A 19186-nucleotide genomic window follows, 5' to 3' on the forward strand; every position below is an offset into this window, starting at 1 on the left:
CGGCCCCGGCCCGCACGGTGGTGTGGCCAGGGGTTGGGAGCTGGGCGCACGCAGCAGGCCGGACAGCTTGAAGCGAGGGCCCTCCTCTCCCGCATCCTCACCAAAGCCACACAGCCCAACGCAACTCCGCAAGCAAGCAGCTGCGCCGGTTGAGGCAGGGGAGGCAGGAGAAGCCCCAGCTCTATCTCACAGCACTGCTTCCCCCAGGGTGCACCGGAGCAGGTGATCGGGGCTCCCTGCCTCTATCACACGGCAGAGCCAGCTGCGTTCTGCTGGGGGAAAAGCGCATCGCCGAGGCTGGGAGCGCGGCCGCTGGGCCCTCGGAATTAGCCCCGGGGCGGGGGGTGGGGTGGGCCGGGGGCAGGCAGCGGAGCCCGGGGCGCGGGAGCGGCTCCGCGGGGCCTCCCTGCGAGGCGTGGCCGAGCGGGACTCGGAGCTCGCGGTCCTGCCCGCGTCCCGAAGGTGCGGCGGCGGCGCAAGGGCATCGGTGCACAGGGGCCCCCGCGCTGGCCCGCGGCGCCCCGGGAGGCCGCCTTCTCGCCGCCCCGGGGGGAGCCCCACCTTGCCCCCCGCCACCCCGCCGACCTCATAAACAACTTCTGGAACCTCGGGGCGGGGAGGCGGGGCGGGCGGGCCGCCGCGGAGCGGAGCGCGGGGGCAGGGGGCGGGCCGGGGTCAGGGCAGAGGCTGCGGCCGCGCCTCGGGATTGGCCGGGACGCAGTGGGCTGCCCGGGCGCGCGGCGGGGCGCGGGGGGGCGCGGGGGGCGCGGGGCGGGGCGGGGCGGGGCGGGGCCTGCGGGCGCCCGCCCGGCCCGCCCCCTGCGCCCGCGCCCCCCGCGCCCGCGCCCGCCCCCGCCCGGCCGCAGGAGTTTTTAAAGTGGGCTGGCGGCCGCGGGGGCCGGACATTGGAGAGCGGCCCGCGCACAGCCCCTGCGCCCGACGCACGCCAGCCAGAGGCGGCTGTACAATCCTCGGCAGTGTCCTGAGACTGTATGGTCATCTCCGCGGTCGCGCCCGCCCGGCCTTGGACTCTTTCAACTCAGGTCTTTGCAGCCACTTCTTCTTCTTCTTCTTTCTTCTTCTTCTTCTTTTTTTTTTTTTTTTTTTGGAAAACCCAGAAAAGCGACCCCTCTTCTTGGGAAAAAAGGAACTAAGGTCCCGCTCTCGCTGCCCTCCTTTTGGGTTTGACAGCCTCCTCCCACTCCTTGCCCCGACCCCGCCTCCCCGCGCAGGTTCCTCCCCGGCACCTTTCTCCACCCTCCTCCCCGCACCCAGCCAGCAGCCCGCAAACTTCCACCCGACGGCGCGGGGCGCTCGGGACCCGCGAGCACCCAGGACCTTTAACGCTGGCCCGGGCCGCAAGGAGTAGGCGAGGGCCACGGTGAAGGCGGCGACTGCAATCCCCCCCGGCCGGGGAGCTCAGGTGTCCGGCGTCTCGGAGCGCCACGGCGACAATGACAGCTGACAAGGAGAAGAAAAGGTAAGCGGGCGGCTGAGCCGGCAGGGAGCTGGGCTGCGGGGACGGCCACGCCGCGCGGGGTCGGCGCGCCCGGGAGCGGCTGGGAGAGGGGTCGGAGAGGAGTTTGAGGTCGGAGGATCGGTTTGGAGGGCTTTCGGGGGAGAGCAGGTGCCGCGGTGGCGGACGCGGCGCTTCGGCTTCGGCTTCGCGGTGGAGGGTTGTGCGGCCGAAGAGATTGCGAATCCGCGCGCGCGATGGGGCCAGGAGGCCCAGGGACGTGGCCCTGGAGGTCGGAGGGGCTGTGGCGCGGGGGATCTTCCCGGAGGATCCCCGAAGCTCCAGCCCCGCGCCCCGAACGCCTGTGGCCAGCGTGTTGAAAGGTTCCTGGGTTGACTTCACCGCGGTCGACTTTCGGCTTCCTCGGGTCTCTCGATGTGCGGCACCATCCGGTAGTCTCTTTTCCTTGGCACCCCCCGGGTCCTTCCAAATGAGCTGCGGCGCTCACACTGCGCCCCAAGCTGGCCCGGGGGCCGGAGGCGGAGCGCGGCGCTGGGACGCGCCTCCGCGGAGGGGCCGGGACGCGGCGCAGGGCCCCGCTCCGGGTTTGCAGATCCCACTGAAGCTTGGAGAACCCCCATTCCTGATGCTGCACCTTGACTTGGGAGGAGAGTGTGTGGTGGGCAGGGGTGCCTCGCGGGGGCAGATGCGCCGGTGTGCGGGGGGGGGGTGGCGACACCGCGTGCCCCCGGCGAGCCCCGGCGTCTGTCTCTAGAGGACAGGGAAGGGCAGCCACGATCTGCCCGTCCGGCCTCGCGAGCCTCTCGGCACTGGGTGAGAGGCAACTCTGGCCAACTCTCACTGTCTTCCCGCCCCCTCCCGGCCGCTCCCCGCCCGGCCTCTCCCCGCGCGCCAGGGCGCAGGCTGGGGTTCGGCCTCGCCGCGCGGATGGTGCGAGGCTGGCGGCCTGGCCCCCTGGCCCCTGCCTGCGCGTGGGCTGCCCGCGGGGGTGCGTTTTCAGCCTCCCCCCGCCCCCTCTTCCGCGGCTGCTCGGCGGGCCTGGGTTTGGAGGGGAAGGGACTCGAACATGCGGCCCGCGCCGCGGCGGATCCACTGCGAGGCTGCGGGGCGGCGGGGCGGGGAGGGGGGGCCGCGCCGCGGAGGGACGGGGTGACTGCTCCGGAGAGCTCAGTGCCTGTGGATGTGCTCTGTCCTGACTGCCACTGCGGGACCTGCGCCACAAACCGGGTATCTGCTGGTCGAAAGCGGCGGTTCCCACCTCCGGGCGCATCCACCGCAGCGAATCGCACGCGTTCCGGCGGGTCTCTGGGGGACCCGGGTCCCCCTTCCCGGCCGCAGCTCCCCCTCCCGCGTCGCTGTGGCGCCCGCACCCCACTCCACCGGCCGCAGACGCGCGAGGGAGCGTGGGTCCCCGGGGCCTCGCAGCTCCCCTGGGGGCCCGTGGCTTTAGAGGGCGGCAAAGCCAGGAAGAGACCTACAGATCCCAACACATGTAAAACCAACATAGCCTGCGTCAGGATGCCAATAATAATGACTGAGCAACCAGAAAACAGAACTATAGCCAGCTCTTCTGAGCGCGCTGCGGGCCCCGGCGCTGGCGAGGGAACTTGGGGTACATTTTACACTGCGAGGCCTATCGGGGACTGTCGCAATCGCGGAGGTGGGGTCTGATGGTAATCTTGACAGTTGTGTGAAGTGTTGGCTTCTCCTCGGGGCTCTGCGCCGGGTTCCTGTGTTAAGTATATTAATCGTGGCAGGAAACTTGGGAACAGGGAAAAGAAGTCCTAGGACCTGCTGTAATGCCTCCTTCGCTGGAGATGGAGGGAGCTGGAAATAGGAAGGAGAAGGCAAGAAATGGGGTAATCAGACTCCGAACTACTCTGGAGAGAGCCAGGTTTAAGAACCGCGGTGGGGATGCCCGGTGAGCCACTCGCCTGGAAGGCCTGGCTGCCTCCCGCCCGGAGCTGGTGTGTCTGTCCTCTGCGACTTGTGATTTTTCAGTTGTAGACTGGCAGGACAAACAGCGGGCCCCTCGCCTTCCAGAGTCCCATGACGGGTTGTCCAATTCCTGTTGGGCTAATTGTTTTTGAAATATATTTACTTTTCCATCTGGCTGTTTGTTGGCTGCAGGCTCCTTGCCGGACCCATGTGTAATTAAAGCACGTGAACCAATACGTTCAAAGTTAGTGTGTCATCTGAGTGTCTGTTCTGAGCTTTCCAGAAGTGCCTCACAAGTGCAGTGTGATGCCTGCTCCAGGGGCTCTCAGGAGGATTCTGTACATCCGTTCTTAAGATTTGTCATTCTGGTTCAGCAGAGCCATTTCTTTCCCAAAATTCAAGAGGCACAGAACATTTGCAATGTTCTTTCTAACAACAGCCTTCAAGAAGTGGGCAGGATTATTTTGTTCCTAAACGTTCATGCCTTGATGGATATGTTAATGTTTAATAATAAAGCGTTTGCTTTCTAAATGTTGGCTGGCTGGCTGGCCTCCATGCTGGGTATCAAAGTGCATTTGATGGTACATTCATTGGGCATTCTCATTGACCTCAGAGAAGGTCAGAAATGGAAGCTTGCTAAGAGTGCTGCACACACTTACCTTTCTGTGTCAATCTGTTAGGAGGATATGATGATCTCATTATTAGGGTTCCTGATTTTGTGAAGAGTGAGAAAGTGTTTGGGGCACTTGGATGGCTCAGTTAAGCGTCTGACTCTTGGTTTCAGCTCATTCAGCTCAGGTCTTGATCTCAGGGTCCCCAGTTCAAGCTCAGGCTCAGCAGGCCATTGGGGTCCATGCTGGGCATGGAGTCTACTTTTTAAAAAGCCAGAAAGTGTCTCACTTCCTGATAAAACAATTTCTGAGTCCTTTCCTTGGTAGAGGGGAGAGTTTGGAAATTCTTATGTGTGTAGGGATTGGAGAGTGGTTCAGGTAAACGTAAATGAGATCTTTGGATAATCTGGGAGCAAGGTCCACTCCAAAGCCAGACCCAGCTCAGAGCACCTTTCTGGAATGCTTAGATCACTTAATTCAGGGCCAGCGATAGAAGGAGAGTTAGAGACATCTGGACCAGAAGTTTTCAAACTACCTCTTCCTCTTCCTCCCCCTGCCAGCTGGACTTAGTTATTCCTCTGCTAAAATAAAATCAAAGCCCATCTTTTCCCAATTCTGATGGGAAAACTATTGCTACACATTTTTTCTCAATTTAAGTATATTTTCTATAAATATTCCTTCATCATTTGATATCTCTGTCCACTGCATTACCAGAAATCACCAGATTGCAGGGATGGTAAGGGGTTGGTTTAACACATTCTGGGTTCAGGCACTTACTATTTAATTCATATAGCTTTCAGGAAGTTCAAAAAGAATGCTGTGATCTCAGGTTTTTTTCAGCATTGCGAATGGGGAATTTAAAAATCATTTTATAAGGGGTGATGGAAATCATCTAGTTTGAGGCCCAGAGAGGTTCAGTGGCTTTTCCAGTCACAAGGAAACTTAGTACTAGTAAGAATCAGAACCCTTGTTCCTTGCTTTCAATTAATTATGTATTTTCCAATTGTTGACAAAATAGTATCCCCAGCCCTGAAATGCCTCTAAACAGTGAGAATGATTTCCAAAGGATTACAGTGCCCGCTCCCCCACCCCCACCAAATCACTGAACCTTGCAGAAAGGAGATTTGCTCTTCTAGATAATTATAAAAGACTTCAAGCTGCAGCAGGAGTGGTTCTGTTTGCTCTTTGCAAAATAGGAAGCAGAGTTGACGCTGGTTCCATTGTCCATAAACTTTGGGTAGTACGAATTCATTTGTTTTAGGGCTCTCCCTTTATTTCACTTAGAAAAAAAGTCTACTTATATGTGGACCTCATTAAACAAAACCAATGCAATGACTGTTCTACAGGAGAGTAGATTGCTTTGTGAAGTAGGGAACCCCCTGTCAGCCAGAGACATGCAAGCAGCTCCTAGACTGATTCCTGTACTGAATGAGTTGGCATTTTCTCTAGGAGTGAAAACTGTGAGACTAAAGCTATTTACTTCACTTAGGATGTAAATCAGCCCGTCTGCGTGTGTATGCGCGGGCGTGTGCATATGTGTGTGTAGGGTGATCTTCAACTTTCTAGAAATTTATTGTATAAAATATTTACAGAGAGAAGGAATCAATTAGATAATTCTCGGTGCCATGGATCGTAGCCCTATACATTTGGAAATGCTTGCTGTCATTATCTCTATATTTAGGCTTTTCTACTTTTCAGGAAATCTGTCCAGTAGTACTTGATTTTTATGTATTTTCCCCAGTTCTGTCTCATACCAACATGACTTTTCCTTTTCATTTTAGCCTAATGAATCTTCCTTCTTGCTTTTAGTACTGCCCATCACTGATAGCTCGTCGCTGATTGGGACATTAGCAATGTTTGCTTACGGAGCCCCCAGTATCATGATGTCAGCTTTCATGATGAAAACCAGCTCTGCTGTTCACACCATGATATAAATCAGTAAGACAACAAATGTGTGTTGAACACTTGTATCTACTCTGGATAAAATGCTAAAGAAGAGGCTAAGAAATAGGGTATATGGTGCTTTCAATTGCGTAGTTTGATTGGTGGGGGGAGGAGGAGACACATAAAGAAGCCTACCTAAATATGTAGATAGGTAGCAGCTTACATGTAACTTTCTTGTTGGGATCAAATCTTTTGAAGCTAAAGATAAGAAGCTCTTAGTAGCACTTCAGGCAGTAACCACACAGGCAAGCACACACAGTTATTGAAAAGTGTTGTGTGGGTCTATGGGTGGGAGGTCGGGTCCCTAGTTTTCCCTGGAATCATAAAGGGCAGATGCTGACAACCAGCATGGAGACTGTGGGGTCAAATGGGGATGGTCAGGGTTGGGGGTAATGAGAGTAAGGGAAAGGTGGGGGATTCAGGAGGATTGCCTGTTGTGCACTCTACAGAAAGGCCCCCAACGACGAACGTTTGCTGTTGTTCTTTAGAACTTTTGGGTGTGAAGCATAGGAGGAGGTGTCCAGTAGGGTTCTGAGAATGATAGGGATACAGGTTGTGGTCCCTCTAAGGCTAACAGTGCAGACAGCTGTGACTTCAAGAAAGCCAAGAAGAGAGAGGGAGAGCTTCTTAACTTGGGCTTTGTACATAAGCTTCAGGGGTGGTCTGTGAGCCCCCAAAATTGGGTGCAAGATATTACATATATAAACTTTCTTTTTTTTTTCCTGGGAAGTCTGTCCAGCTTCCAATGGCCTTTCAAAGGTTCTTTGATTCGAAAAAGGCAAGCCGTTGTTCTTCAATGTCTGATTCGATGACTGCCTTACATTTCAGGATCTTTCTGTTCAGGTCCCAGATCCCACGTTTCACTGCCAGTGTCTCTCCCTGTCTTGAAGATGGAGGAGGGGCTTAGTGTGTATACCTAGTAAAGATTTTGTGGTGTACCTTAGCTTTACCTGTACCTGGCTGGGCTCTCTGCCCTCCTACATGTCTGCCTTCAGTAATGGAAGGAGGAGGAACGAGCCTGCAGCACAGGGCTAGTTCTGGTGTGATTCATTTCCTTTCTTTTTGGGGGGGAGGAGGGGCAGAGAGAGAATCGTAAGTAGGTTCCACACCCAGCACAAGCCGGATGTTGGGCTCCATCCCACAACCTGCCCCCCTCCTCCAGAGATCATGACCTGAACCCCGCCATGAAACTGTGTCCTCACATTTTCCACAGTCCTCAAATAGTTATTTGGAAGCCCCTTTAATGCACTAAGAATGCGTGTGTCCTTAAGAGAAATCATACATGCAGTAGGACAAAACCATAAACCTGAACACTTTAGTCTTATTTGTGCAGGCTCTGTTCTCAGAACTTTACATGGATTAACTCTTTTAGTTCTCATAACAGCCCGTGAAATAAGCCCTGCCATTATCCCCATTTCACTGCCAGGAAAGCTGAAGTATGGAAAGGTAACTGCCAAAAGTCAAATAGGTGGGAGTGGGATTTGAATTAGGCAAAGTATCTCCAGAGTCCATACGCTTAACTGGGGGTCCCTTCTCCCTCACCTTTTCTAAGCCATCTATAAAGTATCTAATACCATGCCTCACCATGGTCAGTGCTCTATGACTGATAACCGCTTTTGCTGTTGTAGTTGTAATTATTATAATTACTTTTTTGTGACTCATCACTGTATTGTGCCTCACGCACAGGCAGGGATTGAAGATCTGAAGGTGGACTTGGAAGTCCTGGAAATTCTTATTTTTCATGGGTTTTCCTCAACTCTGACAGGAGGCGGTTCTCTGCTGTCCCCAAGAAGTTCAAAGCTTTCCACCTCCCACCCTTAACTGGTGGCAAGACTTCAATAATTACTTTAGCCTTCAGACTCCATTGTGCAGAAGAACCTGTTAGAAGTCTTCCTCTGTGGCTTCTGAAGAATCATCTCCAAATCAAGATGCACAAGACTTCCTCTAGCTCTTTTGATCTTTGCAAGGACAGGAAGGAAAGAATGGATGGGGGAATAAAGAATAGCTAAACTTTTTCAATAATAATATGTTGCATTTGTAGAGAGCCCTTTCTCTAAGGAGCCTTCAGCTTTCAGAGCCATCATACCTTGACTTCTGCTCCGTGAGCCTAGAGCATTTTCTGACTTTTCCCTGTGCTGTAAAACTTAAGTGCACCAACACATATCATAAGAGAGACAGAAGCAAGTCCTCTTGGCAGTTGCCCATCACCATATGTGTGGTAGCCGTGCATAGGTATGTGCTACTCACCGCATCTGTGATTTCCAAGCAGAGTCTCGGTGTTATTTGTTGCCAGTTTTCTGATCCTGCTATTGAAAGCCACAGACTGGCCTGCAAGTATGAAGTCAAGAAGAGTGATGGGGCCCTTTGAGATCTCTGGAATCAAGCAGACAGGTGCAGAATGGGTTAGAATGTTATTTACTTCTAGGTGGCCTTTCGTTTTCCTAGTTTCTCTAGAACTATGGTTTGCTTGACTGCCTCAGGCTGTTTCCAGATGCCACTTGTACATCAGCAAAACATGTATATGGCATAACCATCAGCAGCTTCACGTGTTCCCAGAAAGCACACATTTCCCCCTTAATCTGGAAAAATTCTTCAGTTTTAAAGTTATAAGTAACTTTTTTGCAATATAATGACTCTGTGAAACAGTTCCTATTCTCACATGGGAAGATATTTCAGAAAGGGTGGTTCATCAGTAAGGAGAATGACCCACTGAAAAAGTGGATTTATCTGTCACACATGCACCTGGCACTTTCCCAATTCTACAAAGCCATCAGATTGTTAGAACTCTCATATACCTCTGGTGACTTCCTGCATCCTCTTTTCATGGCGCCCTCCAATAAAAAAAAAAAAAAAATCAAACCTAAGAGGTTAGTTCTAGGAATCTTAGCAGATAAGTGATTTTATTGGATTAGGCTGAGTGATAAAACACATGGGTGGGGAAAAAGCACCATTATGCCATACTCGTATTGCCCCCATTCCCTTGTCGGCTTCCTCCAAATGCTGGGGGTCCAGCCAATATTATACTTTCTGTAGAAGTTAATCAACTCTGTGACAACTTTAGTTGACTCTCTCAGTCTCATTTTCAATCTGAGGCTCCCTGCTCTTGTGGGGTGTCAGTGATTTGCTATGAATAAGAGACACACGAGCTCAATGTGAGATGGTTCAGAAGCATTTTATAAATCCTTTGTTTTCTTTAAATATTTTATTTATTTATTTTAGAGAGAGCGAGAGAGCGCACGCATATGAGTGAGGGGAGAAGCAAGGGGAGAGGGAGAAGCTGACTCCCTGCTGAGCAGGGAGCCCAATGCAGGGCTCAGGGATCATGACCTGAGCTGAAAGCAGAGGCTCAACTGACTGAGCCACCCAGGTGCCCCTATAAATCCTTTAAAATGCATCAATTAGAGTATATGGTTATTTGTGGTGGTAATTATTCAAGTCCCTGTGCTATGTGTCTAGCCACACAGTGCTCTTTCTCTGTGTCTTGATGTTGTATCAACAAATACACATATTTTTACTCTTGATATCAAAATTTTCCAAAAAAAGTTTTTCATATTTTTACCACTTTGTATAATATTTGTCCTGACTGCCCCTGGGCTGGGGGCAGGGGGAAGGAAGGGCAAAACATTATCCTAATTTTGTACTTGGGAAATTGAGCTGTGGCGAAGCAAATCATGCTGTCTGCAGTGAAAGCTACCACTGGACCCAGGTCCTTGGTGAGGCTAGGCCCCTAAGTACCCACTGGGGCTCCTGTTACAAGGTAATAAAGAGCCCAGAGCACAAAAGGGGTGACTCAATCTTCAGTGGTAACTATTCTCATTACTAATGAGTAATTGCAGCAAATATTTACAGGCCTCCTTCCTACCTTTACAACTTCCTGTTGCTGAAGCACTTTGGAGTATTGAGAAAGATTGTCCTGGAAAAATACGTCATACACAGTTGCAGGAAAGAGTGGCTTTAAGCACACACCAAAAAATTGGTTGCTTTGCTCTGTTTATGAATTCCACATGGAAACAACAGAAAATTATGCCTTTGAGGGGCTGTTTGAGGATCCATTCCAAGGCACTTTATGTATTTATTTATTAAATATTTTATTTATTTATTTGAGAGAGTGTGCAGTGAGAGAGAGACAGAGAGAAAGGGAGAGTGGCAGAGGGAGAGGGAGAAGCAGTCTCCTCACTGAGCAGGGACTCCATACCAGGATCCTGGGGTCATCACCTGAGCCAAAGGCAGCCACTTAACCGACTGAGCCACCCAGGCACCCCAATTCTAAGGAAGGTCAAAACAAATTTAAGAAAATGAATTGTGAATGATTGAATATCTGGGAAAATGGAACACAAGATGTTTTTACAGATTATTCTGTAAAAGTTAAATTTTTGAGTTTGAGCACCGGTGGTTTGGTAGACATTCTTTTATTAACACAATCTCTACAATATTTTTTTTGAATGAAGACAGTCATGTATAATGGAGTAAACCAGGATATACAAAATATGCCATGCGGGCAGTGCAAGGAGCAGACTCTCATACTTAATAGAGATTTCAGGGCAAATCCAGATAATGCTCATTCCCTATACACTTGGTTTAAAGAGCACTCTGGTGAAACTTGCTTTCTTTAGCGTCTAAACCACTGTACCCTTGTATTTCTCTCCTGTGTTTCCAAGAGTCCTCAGATGCTATTTTAGAATGGCAGTATTCACTCCAGTACTGGCTAAGGTTGATGAAGCTAATTTTGGTGTCCAGGGTAAAGGGGGAGAGAAGTCCTCCACAAAGCCAAAAGGGCTTTCTGGTGCCTGGGTTAGGAGCAGCGTGGTGTTAGCAGACACACCGTGTTTCACCTTTAGAACCTTTATTTGTGTGCTTGCACAACAAATGTTTACCCAGATATTAAGATAAGAAAAGTATGAAGGTCACATTTCGCTGGTAAGAGGGGAGCTTCTATAAATGTAACCATATCACTATGCAGCAGGAGTCTGTCTTTTATTCTATACCAGGGACTTAGGGGAATTAATGGTGGGTGGGGCATGGGAACCGGGCCTTCACAGCCTTTTTGGCTTCCTTGCCTGCCCTTTGCAGGTCCTGGCTCAGCTGATGTGCCCTTCCCACTAGGCGAGGCCCTTTGGGGTAGTCAAGAAGTCAGAGGAAATTGTAGGCCACTGTGTGGTCCTGTGGGGCTCCATGGAAATCATTGCCCACGCACTTCCCTGCTATCTGACTGACTGTGAAGCAGCCTGGCTACTAAAATAGCTTTCCTAGGCTCTCAGAAGAGGTTTGCATGGTGCTGATACGGCCCCTATTTTAGGCCGAGTTGTCAGGTCCTCAAGGCACAGAGAGTCTTCAGGGTGAGAAGAGGGTTTCTTTTTTGTTGTGGATTTGAGTGTTTCTCCCAAAGATCTCTAAAGATTAGCTTTGCTCAGAGACTGATGAAGACATGGATCCTTGGTCCAGTTTCCTTCCCAAGGGCATCCTACATGGCATTGGAAGTTCCCCTCACTGACAGTAAGGGATCCCACCCCAGCTCTCTCCCCTCATCCACCATAACCTGGCAAGCCTTTTTTTTTTTTTTTAAGATTTAATTTATTTATTCATGAGACACAGACAGAGACATAGGTAGAGGGAGCAGCAGGGAGCTTCATGTGAGACTTGATCCCAGGACCCCGGGATCATGACCTGAGCCAAAGACAGATGCTCAACCACTGAGCCACCTAGGTGTCCTAAGCCTTCTGAGCTCCTTTGATGTAGACTCCTCCCTCTGCCCTAATGGCTTGTTTGGCTTGTTTATCCCCAGGTCACAAGATTCCTTCCCACCTGGATTCCCTCCACCTTCTCCTTCCATCTTGAATGCTCTCTCTCCCTTCTTCATTTCCTCAAATATCCCCACTTTCCTAGGGCAACCCCAGCAAAGCCTTCCCAAGCCTGCACCTCCCCTCCACCCCTTTGTAGCTCTTCCTTAGGTTTGCCAAAGAGCCTGCTTGATTCTGTTTCCTTGTTATCTAATGACATTCTACGTGTTCTTGTCTTTCCTAACTAGATTGCATGTTGCCTAAGGGCCAGGATGTCTAATTTTCTGCTGTGCTCTATAATACTTTCCATATTTTGAGTCCCTAAAATCCTACCTCATTTTTAAAAATCCTAGAATTGCCTTTTTGCTTTCTCTTGGGTTCTGCTTTCTTTCATTCATGTAGATTTGAGCCCTTGACTCCTTTACCTTTAAAAAGGAAAAGAAAAACTTGGGAGAACCACAGGCAGATCTTGTGGATTCATGATTTTACATAAAATGCAAACATCACGTTAGTGTTATGTTAATGCTTCACTTCCGGAATGCCCACTACACCAAGGCAAGTGCCAGCCAAACAACAAAGCACTCCAGCTTAGTCTCAAAGTGTAAAAGGCCAGATGGGAAACTGGGTGAAGGAGAGTACACAGCTCTCAGTTCAGAAATCATCTTTCTTGGGGAGCCTTCCCTGATGAACGGCACATTGATAACCCCTATATTTATGTCATCTTCAGTCTGTATTATTTGTATGATGCTTTTATAACTTGCTTTTGAGTGTGTGTGTGTGTGTGTGTGTGTGTGTATCCCTGTCCCTGAAAACATTTAGGTGGTAAGCCCTCCATGAGCAGGGACCAGTCATCTTTTCTCCTTTTTTCTTCTTTTTTTTTTTCATATTAAACTTACAGTTTTTTTAAATTTAGATTTGAGTTTAACAAATGTTTAACAAAAGAGAGTCCACTGGAAAGGGTGAAGCCCATGGGGGCAGGGCCCTCCCAGATGCTTTTGGAGGAGGCAGGTCCCTTTCCCTTCTCTTACCTTCCCAGCTAAAGGGATTTCGGAGGGGCTGGGTCCCTAGTCTTTGGGGTGGTGCTTGGGGTAAAGGGCCATGGGGAACAAGGGACAGTCATTTTTTTCTGTTCTTTCTTCCCATAGCACCCAGCACATAGCCCACCTTTGGTTGCCTGGTCGTTCTTTCTAAGCTCAATAATTCTATGTCCAGAATTTGGGGTGCTTAGTACAGGGAATTAGTGGCACAGACAGAAACTTATGCTCAAATCAACTTACACATTCTCCTTGATCACCCAGCACTCATGTGGTGAAGTCTGTGTATAAACATTTATAGATTACCTGCCACATTCAGGTGTCATGCCATTCAGTGAGGGTACAAAGAACCATTAGATGGACCCTGCCCTTAGGGATTATAATCTAGTTTTGAGTTAAACAAATCCCTAAAATTGTTTGTTTCAAACATTGCAAGATGGTTTATGTTGATGGAGACCCGAGGCTCCTCTTTAAGATATATTACTATCTTGTTGGGTATTTGAAATATTGGAATATTGGTATATGTAAGTGAGTGTGAATAAGGGTAAAGAGGTCTTGTGTGTTGCGAATAGTGAGAAAGGGAGGAAGTTAGCCTCGATTAGAGGGCCATTTAACCGAAGGGCATTAAGATCTAAGTCTTGAACATTGAGTAGAACTTAAATAGGGATATGGGTATGGTGCATTTCAGTTGGGGTGGACAGCTTAAGTCAGATGAAGAGGCAGGAATAAACAGATTGTGCATGCCAGGACTGGTGAGCTGGCTCCAGAGCACTGTTAAAACGGACAGGAGGTGAGGACCAGGCCTGGGCTGGTATGGGGGAAGTACAATAGTCCTTCCTGAGTCACATTATGATGGAATCTTTGGGCTGCCTTGGGGCCACGGAGCAGTGCCCGCCTTTCTTTAGAATGAGGGAGACATAGGAAAGCTGCTCGGGGCACCTCTGTCATTTGCCACCCAGGTGCCTGACTCTCTTGTGTGAACACTGCGGAGTAGCTGGTGGAGGCTCTGATTGTTCTCCATAAGAATGACCTCAGAGACTGAAAACCTGCCCCTCACCTTTGTTTAGGAAATCAATCATTTGCCAGTGTGCCCCAATCACTCTGGAATATATATTTATTTATTTGGACTGTATCATGCTTCAGGGCAATAAGTGCCTCCCAGTGTACAAAATGAGAGCTGGAGGGGGACAGCTTCCCGTATTCTAAAATAGCTTCCTTCAGGCTCTGAGAAGGGATGCAAGGACCCTATCCTGCATTTTCATTTTGATGGTAAAGTCTCTGTCCCCTTAATAATTTGATAAACCTGTCATTCTATCCCTTCCTACTCTTTCTCATTCCAGATTCTAGGGCTTTGAGTTTGGTTACCACAGAACTCTAGGGAAGTCCCTTCAACACACTACTATTTACAGGAGGAGAGACAGCAAAATCCAAGTCCACTTAGTCGCTACCAAATAACTGTTCATAGCATTCCTTGTGCAGGGCTCTGCAGCTGAGCTGTTCCTTGATGCTCTCCTTTCCTGTTATGTGGATTCAGCATTCCCTAAAGCCTGAGTTCTCACGTTCTTGGTCCGATGCTGCCAGAAGAGAAAGAAGAGTTGTCTTTGTGGAGTCACTTGGGTAGGGCAGCTGGAGCCTTTCCTGTCCCCCAGCAGGTATAACCTCTCCGCCAGAGGTATCCAGGAGTGCTCAAGGTCATGGTTGGACACTTGTGAGCAGGACCTTGGCCAGAGATCCCAAGTCACTGGAGAGGATCCTACACCGGGGACCAGCAGAGTCCCTTCAGTGCATGCTGTCCAATGGTACTTTGAGGGAGGCTGTAGCTCCTGAATGCACCAGGCTTGGGATTTAAGCTCATTGTGACAACTGCACATCTCCATCTCTTACCCCTTTTCTGTCCCCTCAGTGATCAGTAACTGGTTGATGAACTGGGAAACTGCTTCCCTGCGCTTGCGTGATAGCTCTCTTCAGTGGTGTGCTCAGGCATCACATAAATACCTACCCTGTGCAGGCTGCTAACATTGGGCCTGAACCCAGGGAAGGGGCTCTGGAGGCAGGTGGAAGGAGCCTTCTTCATCTGGGACTACAGGTGACAGCTGCAGAGCCCAGTCAGTGCAGCCCAGACATAGGGCTGTCTAGGCCTTGGGCAATCCCCAGGGAGCTGCCTTGGGACCATCCTAAGAAACCCCGTTGGCCAGAAAGTGATATTTACTCGAATCTGGCCAGAACTAGACATTTGAGTTTGGCATCTCCCTAACCACAGCTCCAGGTAGTAGGCCTTAGGAAGGAAGACGCAGGTGCCCTAACTAAGCTAATCTGTGACCGCATCATTGAGGTCTAGAACCTGTGAATATACTGTGTCAATTCCTTTGTGTTTTTTCCCTTTTTACTCTACCTTTCCAAAGTCAAAATTCCTTTTGAAAAGTTTCAATGTCACCTCTGCTGAACTCCTAGCAAACTGTTCTCCCCACTTAGGTCAGTGAGGGGAGGGGACCCAGGCACATTTGATGGCAGTGTGGTCATCACAGCCTCTGGCTAGCTTTGGGCCCTGGGAAATCCCGGTGACCAGTGAAGGCAGGCAGAAAGGAGTCGAGCTGACTGTGACATTGATCCCTTCTTCCCTAAGCTTTCATTTGAGCATATTTGAAACTGTTTTCCATATTCAGATTAACATAAGTCTTGTGATGCTGGGCCACCTGTAGCTCCTTATATGGATTCAGATATTACTGGGGTAATGACCACGGCTATAATTCTCCTTCAGTTAGATCTTCTGGGCCACAGCAGGGCACATGTTTATTTTGGAAAGGGAAAAACTTTCACCCACTTGAATTTCTTTGCCTCCAAAATTAGTGCCAAGGGATGACTGCAAGCGTTCCATATTTCTTAGCCTTCATTTTGCCTAACAGATTGTAAATGCTTCAGGGCCACCTTCACTTGTTTTGCATCCCTGGCAAAGCTTGCGTCCACATGAAGGTCAGAGCTCTCAGAAGTCTCTAGGAGTCTGAAAGACTGTTCTAGATCCCTTTCTGACTTGTGTGATCTAAAACAGGTAATTTAACCTCTCTGCGTGCTTCACATTCCTAAGTGGGGATTAGACACACTAACTGCTTTCTAAGAGTGCTGTCCTGAGGTTGAAATGAGCTGGAGTTTCAATGAAACCTTGCATTTAAAAAGCATATCACACTTGAAAAATAATTTTTACAACCCTTATCTCACTACAAAGACCTGTGAAAGTATAAAGTGAGGTCCCTTGAGGCATCGCTATTAACAAGCACAGCAGTATAGTCATTTGGCACATCGTTACCTGTTGGAGTGATTTGATTGTACTCAGAAGGAAGTCTCAGGAGAAATCTGAAAGGAGACACTTTTCAGGATTATGGGCTCTTAGCCATAGTGATTTCAGGGTATGAGTTTTATTTTTCTCTTACTCTGGGACCCGAGTAAATCTGAAAACATGAAGAGACCAAGGAAACTTCCAGGACTCCTGAAAAGTGGTCTGACTTGGGACGTGTCCCTTTCCATGCCTGGCCTGCTCTCCCCTCCCCTGTGGAGATAGAGGGTCCGTGCCGTCTACCATCTTGGTCGAAGTGGGAATTTCCCTTTGACTTAGCACCCTCAGATCTCCTGACCTGAGGGCCATATCCACACCACATCTGCTCAGATCCCACCTGCTGCTTTACATCTTATGAGTAAGACCCAATTGTGGACCCTCAAAGGGGCAGAGTGCCTGGCCCAAGGTCTTTTTTTTTTTTTTTAGTTGGTATATGTTTCCATTTTTCTTTTTCTTTTTTTTTTAATAAATTAATTTTTTATTGGTGTTCAATTTACCAACATACAGAATAACCTCAGTGCTCATCCCATCAAGTGTACCCCTCAGTGCCCGTCACCCATTCACCCCCAGCACCCCCTCCTCCCCTTCCATCACCCCTAGTTCATTTCCCAGAGTTAGGAGTCTTTATGTTCTGTCTCCCTTCCTGATATTTCCCACACATTTCTTCTCCCTTCCCTTATATTCCCTTTCACTATTATTTATATTCCCCAAATGAATGAGAACATACACTGTTTGTCCTTCGATTGACTTATTTCACTCAGCATAATACCCTCTAGTTCCATCCACGTTGAAGCAAATGGTGGGTATTTGTCATTTCTAATGGCTGAGGAATATTCCATTGTATACATAAACCACATCTTTATCCATTATCTTTCGATGGACACCGAGGCTCCTTCCACAGTTTGGCTATTGAGGACATTGCTGCTAGAAACATCGGGGTGCAGGTGTCCCAGCGTTTCACTGCATCTGAATCTTTGGGGTAAATCCCCAACAGTGCAATTGCTGGGTCGTAGGGCAGGTTTATTTTTAACTCTTTGAGGAACCTCCACACAGTTTTCCAGAGTGGCTGCACCAGTTCACATTCCCACCAACAGTGTAAGAGGGTTCCCTTTTCTCCGCATCCTCTCCAACATTTGTGGTTTCCTGCCTTGTTAATTTTCCCCATTCTCACTGGTGTGAGGTGGTATCTCATTGTGGTTTTGATTTGTATTTCCCTGATGGCAAGTGATGCGGAGCATTTTCTCATGTGCATGTTGGCCATGTCCATGTCTTCCTCTGTGAGATTTCTCTTCATGTCTTTTGCCCATTTCATGATTGGATTGTTTGTTTCTTTGGTGTTGAGTTTAATAAGTTCTTTATAGATTTTGGAAACTAGCCCTTTATCTGATACGTCATTTGCAAATATCTTCTCCCATTCTGTAGGTTGTCTTTTAGTTTTGTTGACTGTATCCTTTGCAGGCCCAAGGTCTTTACAATAAAGGTCAGGCAACTTATTGGAAGATCCAGAAATGGGGGGCATACCAGTGCCTTGATGATCCCTGGGTCTCCTGGTGTTCCTGGAAGCGGGAAACGGCTTTAGGTGTGAAGACCCTGGCTCTGCCACACTGTGACCACAATACCTGGCCTCAAATCTGCCTAAGTATTACCTCCTTGGAGAGCCTTTCCTGACCTCCCTCAGTTCACTTCCATTTCTCCATCCCTGTTCTCCCATTTTCCAAAAAAAAGATTTTATTTATTCATGAGAGGGACACAGAGAGAGGCAGAGACTAGGCAGAGGGAGAAGCAGGCTCCCTGTGGGGGGCCCAATGCCTGACTCGATCACAGGACCTCAGCATCACAACCTGAGGCAAAGGCAGACACTTGACCCCTGAGCCACCCAGCTGCCCCTTTCCCATTTTTTTAAAACAATACTTCCCACATGCTGTTATTTCTCTGCTTATTATCTGTTGCCCCCCCCCAACCCCTGCCTCTAATTTTAAGATTGTAGAGGCAGGGACTGTGCTGACTTGCTCACTGCTGGAACCGTAGTGTTTGAAGAGTGCCAGGCACATATTAGATGCTCCTTAAATAACTGCTAAGTGAAATAATTAATCTAGGATCATTGGGTCTTTGTCCTCAACTCTACACTTTTGTTTCTTACATTTGTTTGGTGCTTAATTTTTTTCCAAAGCTCATGATGTAGACTAAAGTAGTTGTCATTCTCATCATATTGATGAAACAGTTGTGACATAAAAATGTGACCACAAAGCCAGAAATTGGTAGGGCTCATATTAACAAAGCCCCAGCCCCAGCTTCTTTTTACTGTCTCTCTGGGCACCTGATTTTTGCTCTGTGGTGATATTATTGTTTGTCCTATTTGGTAATGTTTACACCGGAGGAGTAGGGGCCATTGTGTGTTGATGGCGTCTGGAAATACACGACAGAGTCCCTGGAGAACACCAGTGTTGGTCTTTACCACAATTAGCAATTGTCAGGCCGGAGGCAGTGACTGGGTGGGTGTCCCTCCCTATGTGGATGGCTCTGCATGCTGGAACACCACCGTCTGCTCCTGACAGGGGCAAAGCGGGGTGGGAGGTGTAGGACCACAGCCCCATTTCTGTCTGGTCTCATCTCTACCACCACTCACATCCAGTCCTTTCCTACTTGGGCAATAGCCTATTTGGGTACCTAGTGGAATTTCTGTGGTCTAGTGGAGAGGAAAGAGAAGTGCAAACTGGCTCGGTGTCCTCTGAGCCTCAGTTTCTCCATCTTTATAATGGAACCAGATCCAAATCTCCCTTTCTACTTCGATTTGAAGTGAAGCCCAAGTGGAACCTGGTTTCTAGGACTTCCTCAGGGAAGGGGAAGATAGGCAGTTAAAGGTGATCAGTGAGAGCCTGGAGGAAGCCTCTCCAATTTCCCTGAACCAGCCCCACCCACCCACGCCACCCCACCCCCACCCTGGCCCACCGCTCTCCAACAGGAGGTGCTGTTAAAGTGGGCAGGGGCAGAGACAAGGCAGCACCATTGCACATGGAGTGATGCCAGAGGGAAGGGTTGGATCCACTTCCACAGTAGCAGCAGGACCACCCTTAGAA

The 19186-nt window shown here is 49.2% G+C and overlaps 1 protein-coding gene across 2 annotated transcripts in view; it reads left to right on the plus strand.

The window, feature by feature from the left end:
* The first annotated feature begins 879 nt into the window (after positions 1–879).
* Positions 880–19186, plus strand: part of EPAS1 (endothelial PAS domain protein 1) — an 85868-nt gene continuing 67561 nt past the window's right edge. Inside the window, exons 1-2 of one of the 2 annotated variants that reach the window (XM_041756323.1) lie at positions 881–1043; positions 1233–1480. In XM_041756323.1, the coding sequence (XP_041612257.1) occupies positions 1455–1480 (26 nt within the window). In that variant the 5' untranslated portion in view covers positions 881–1043; positions 1233–1454. Of the gene's footprint in view, positions 1481–19186 lie in introns of both variants that reach the window. The other variant, XM_041756322.1, reaches the window with a different exon arrangement.

This window comes from Vulpes lagopus, chromosome 5 (genome assembly GCF_018345385.1).
Source record: "Vulpes lagopus strain Blue_001 chromosome 5, ASM1834538v1, whole genome shotgun sequence".
Classification (NCBI taxonomy): domain Eukaryota; kingdom Metazoa; phylum Chordata; class Mammalia; order Carnivora; family Canidae; genus Vulpes; species Vulpes lagopus.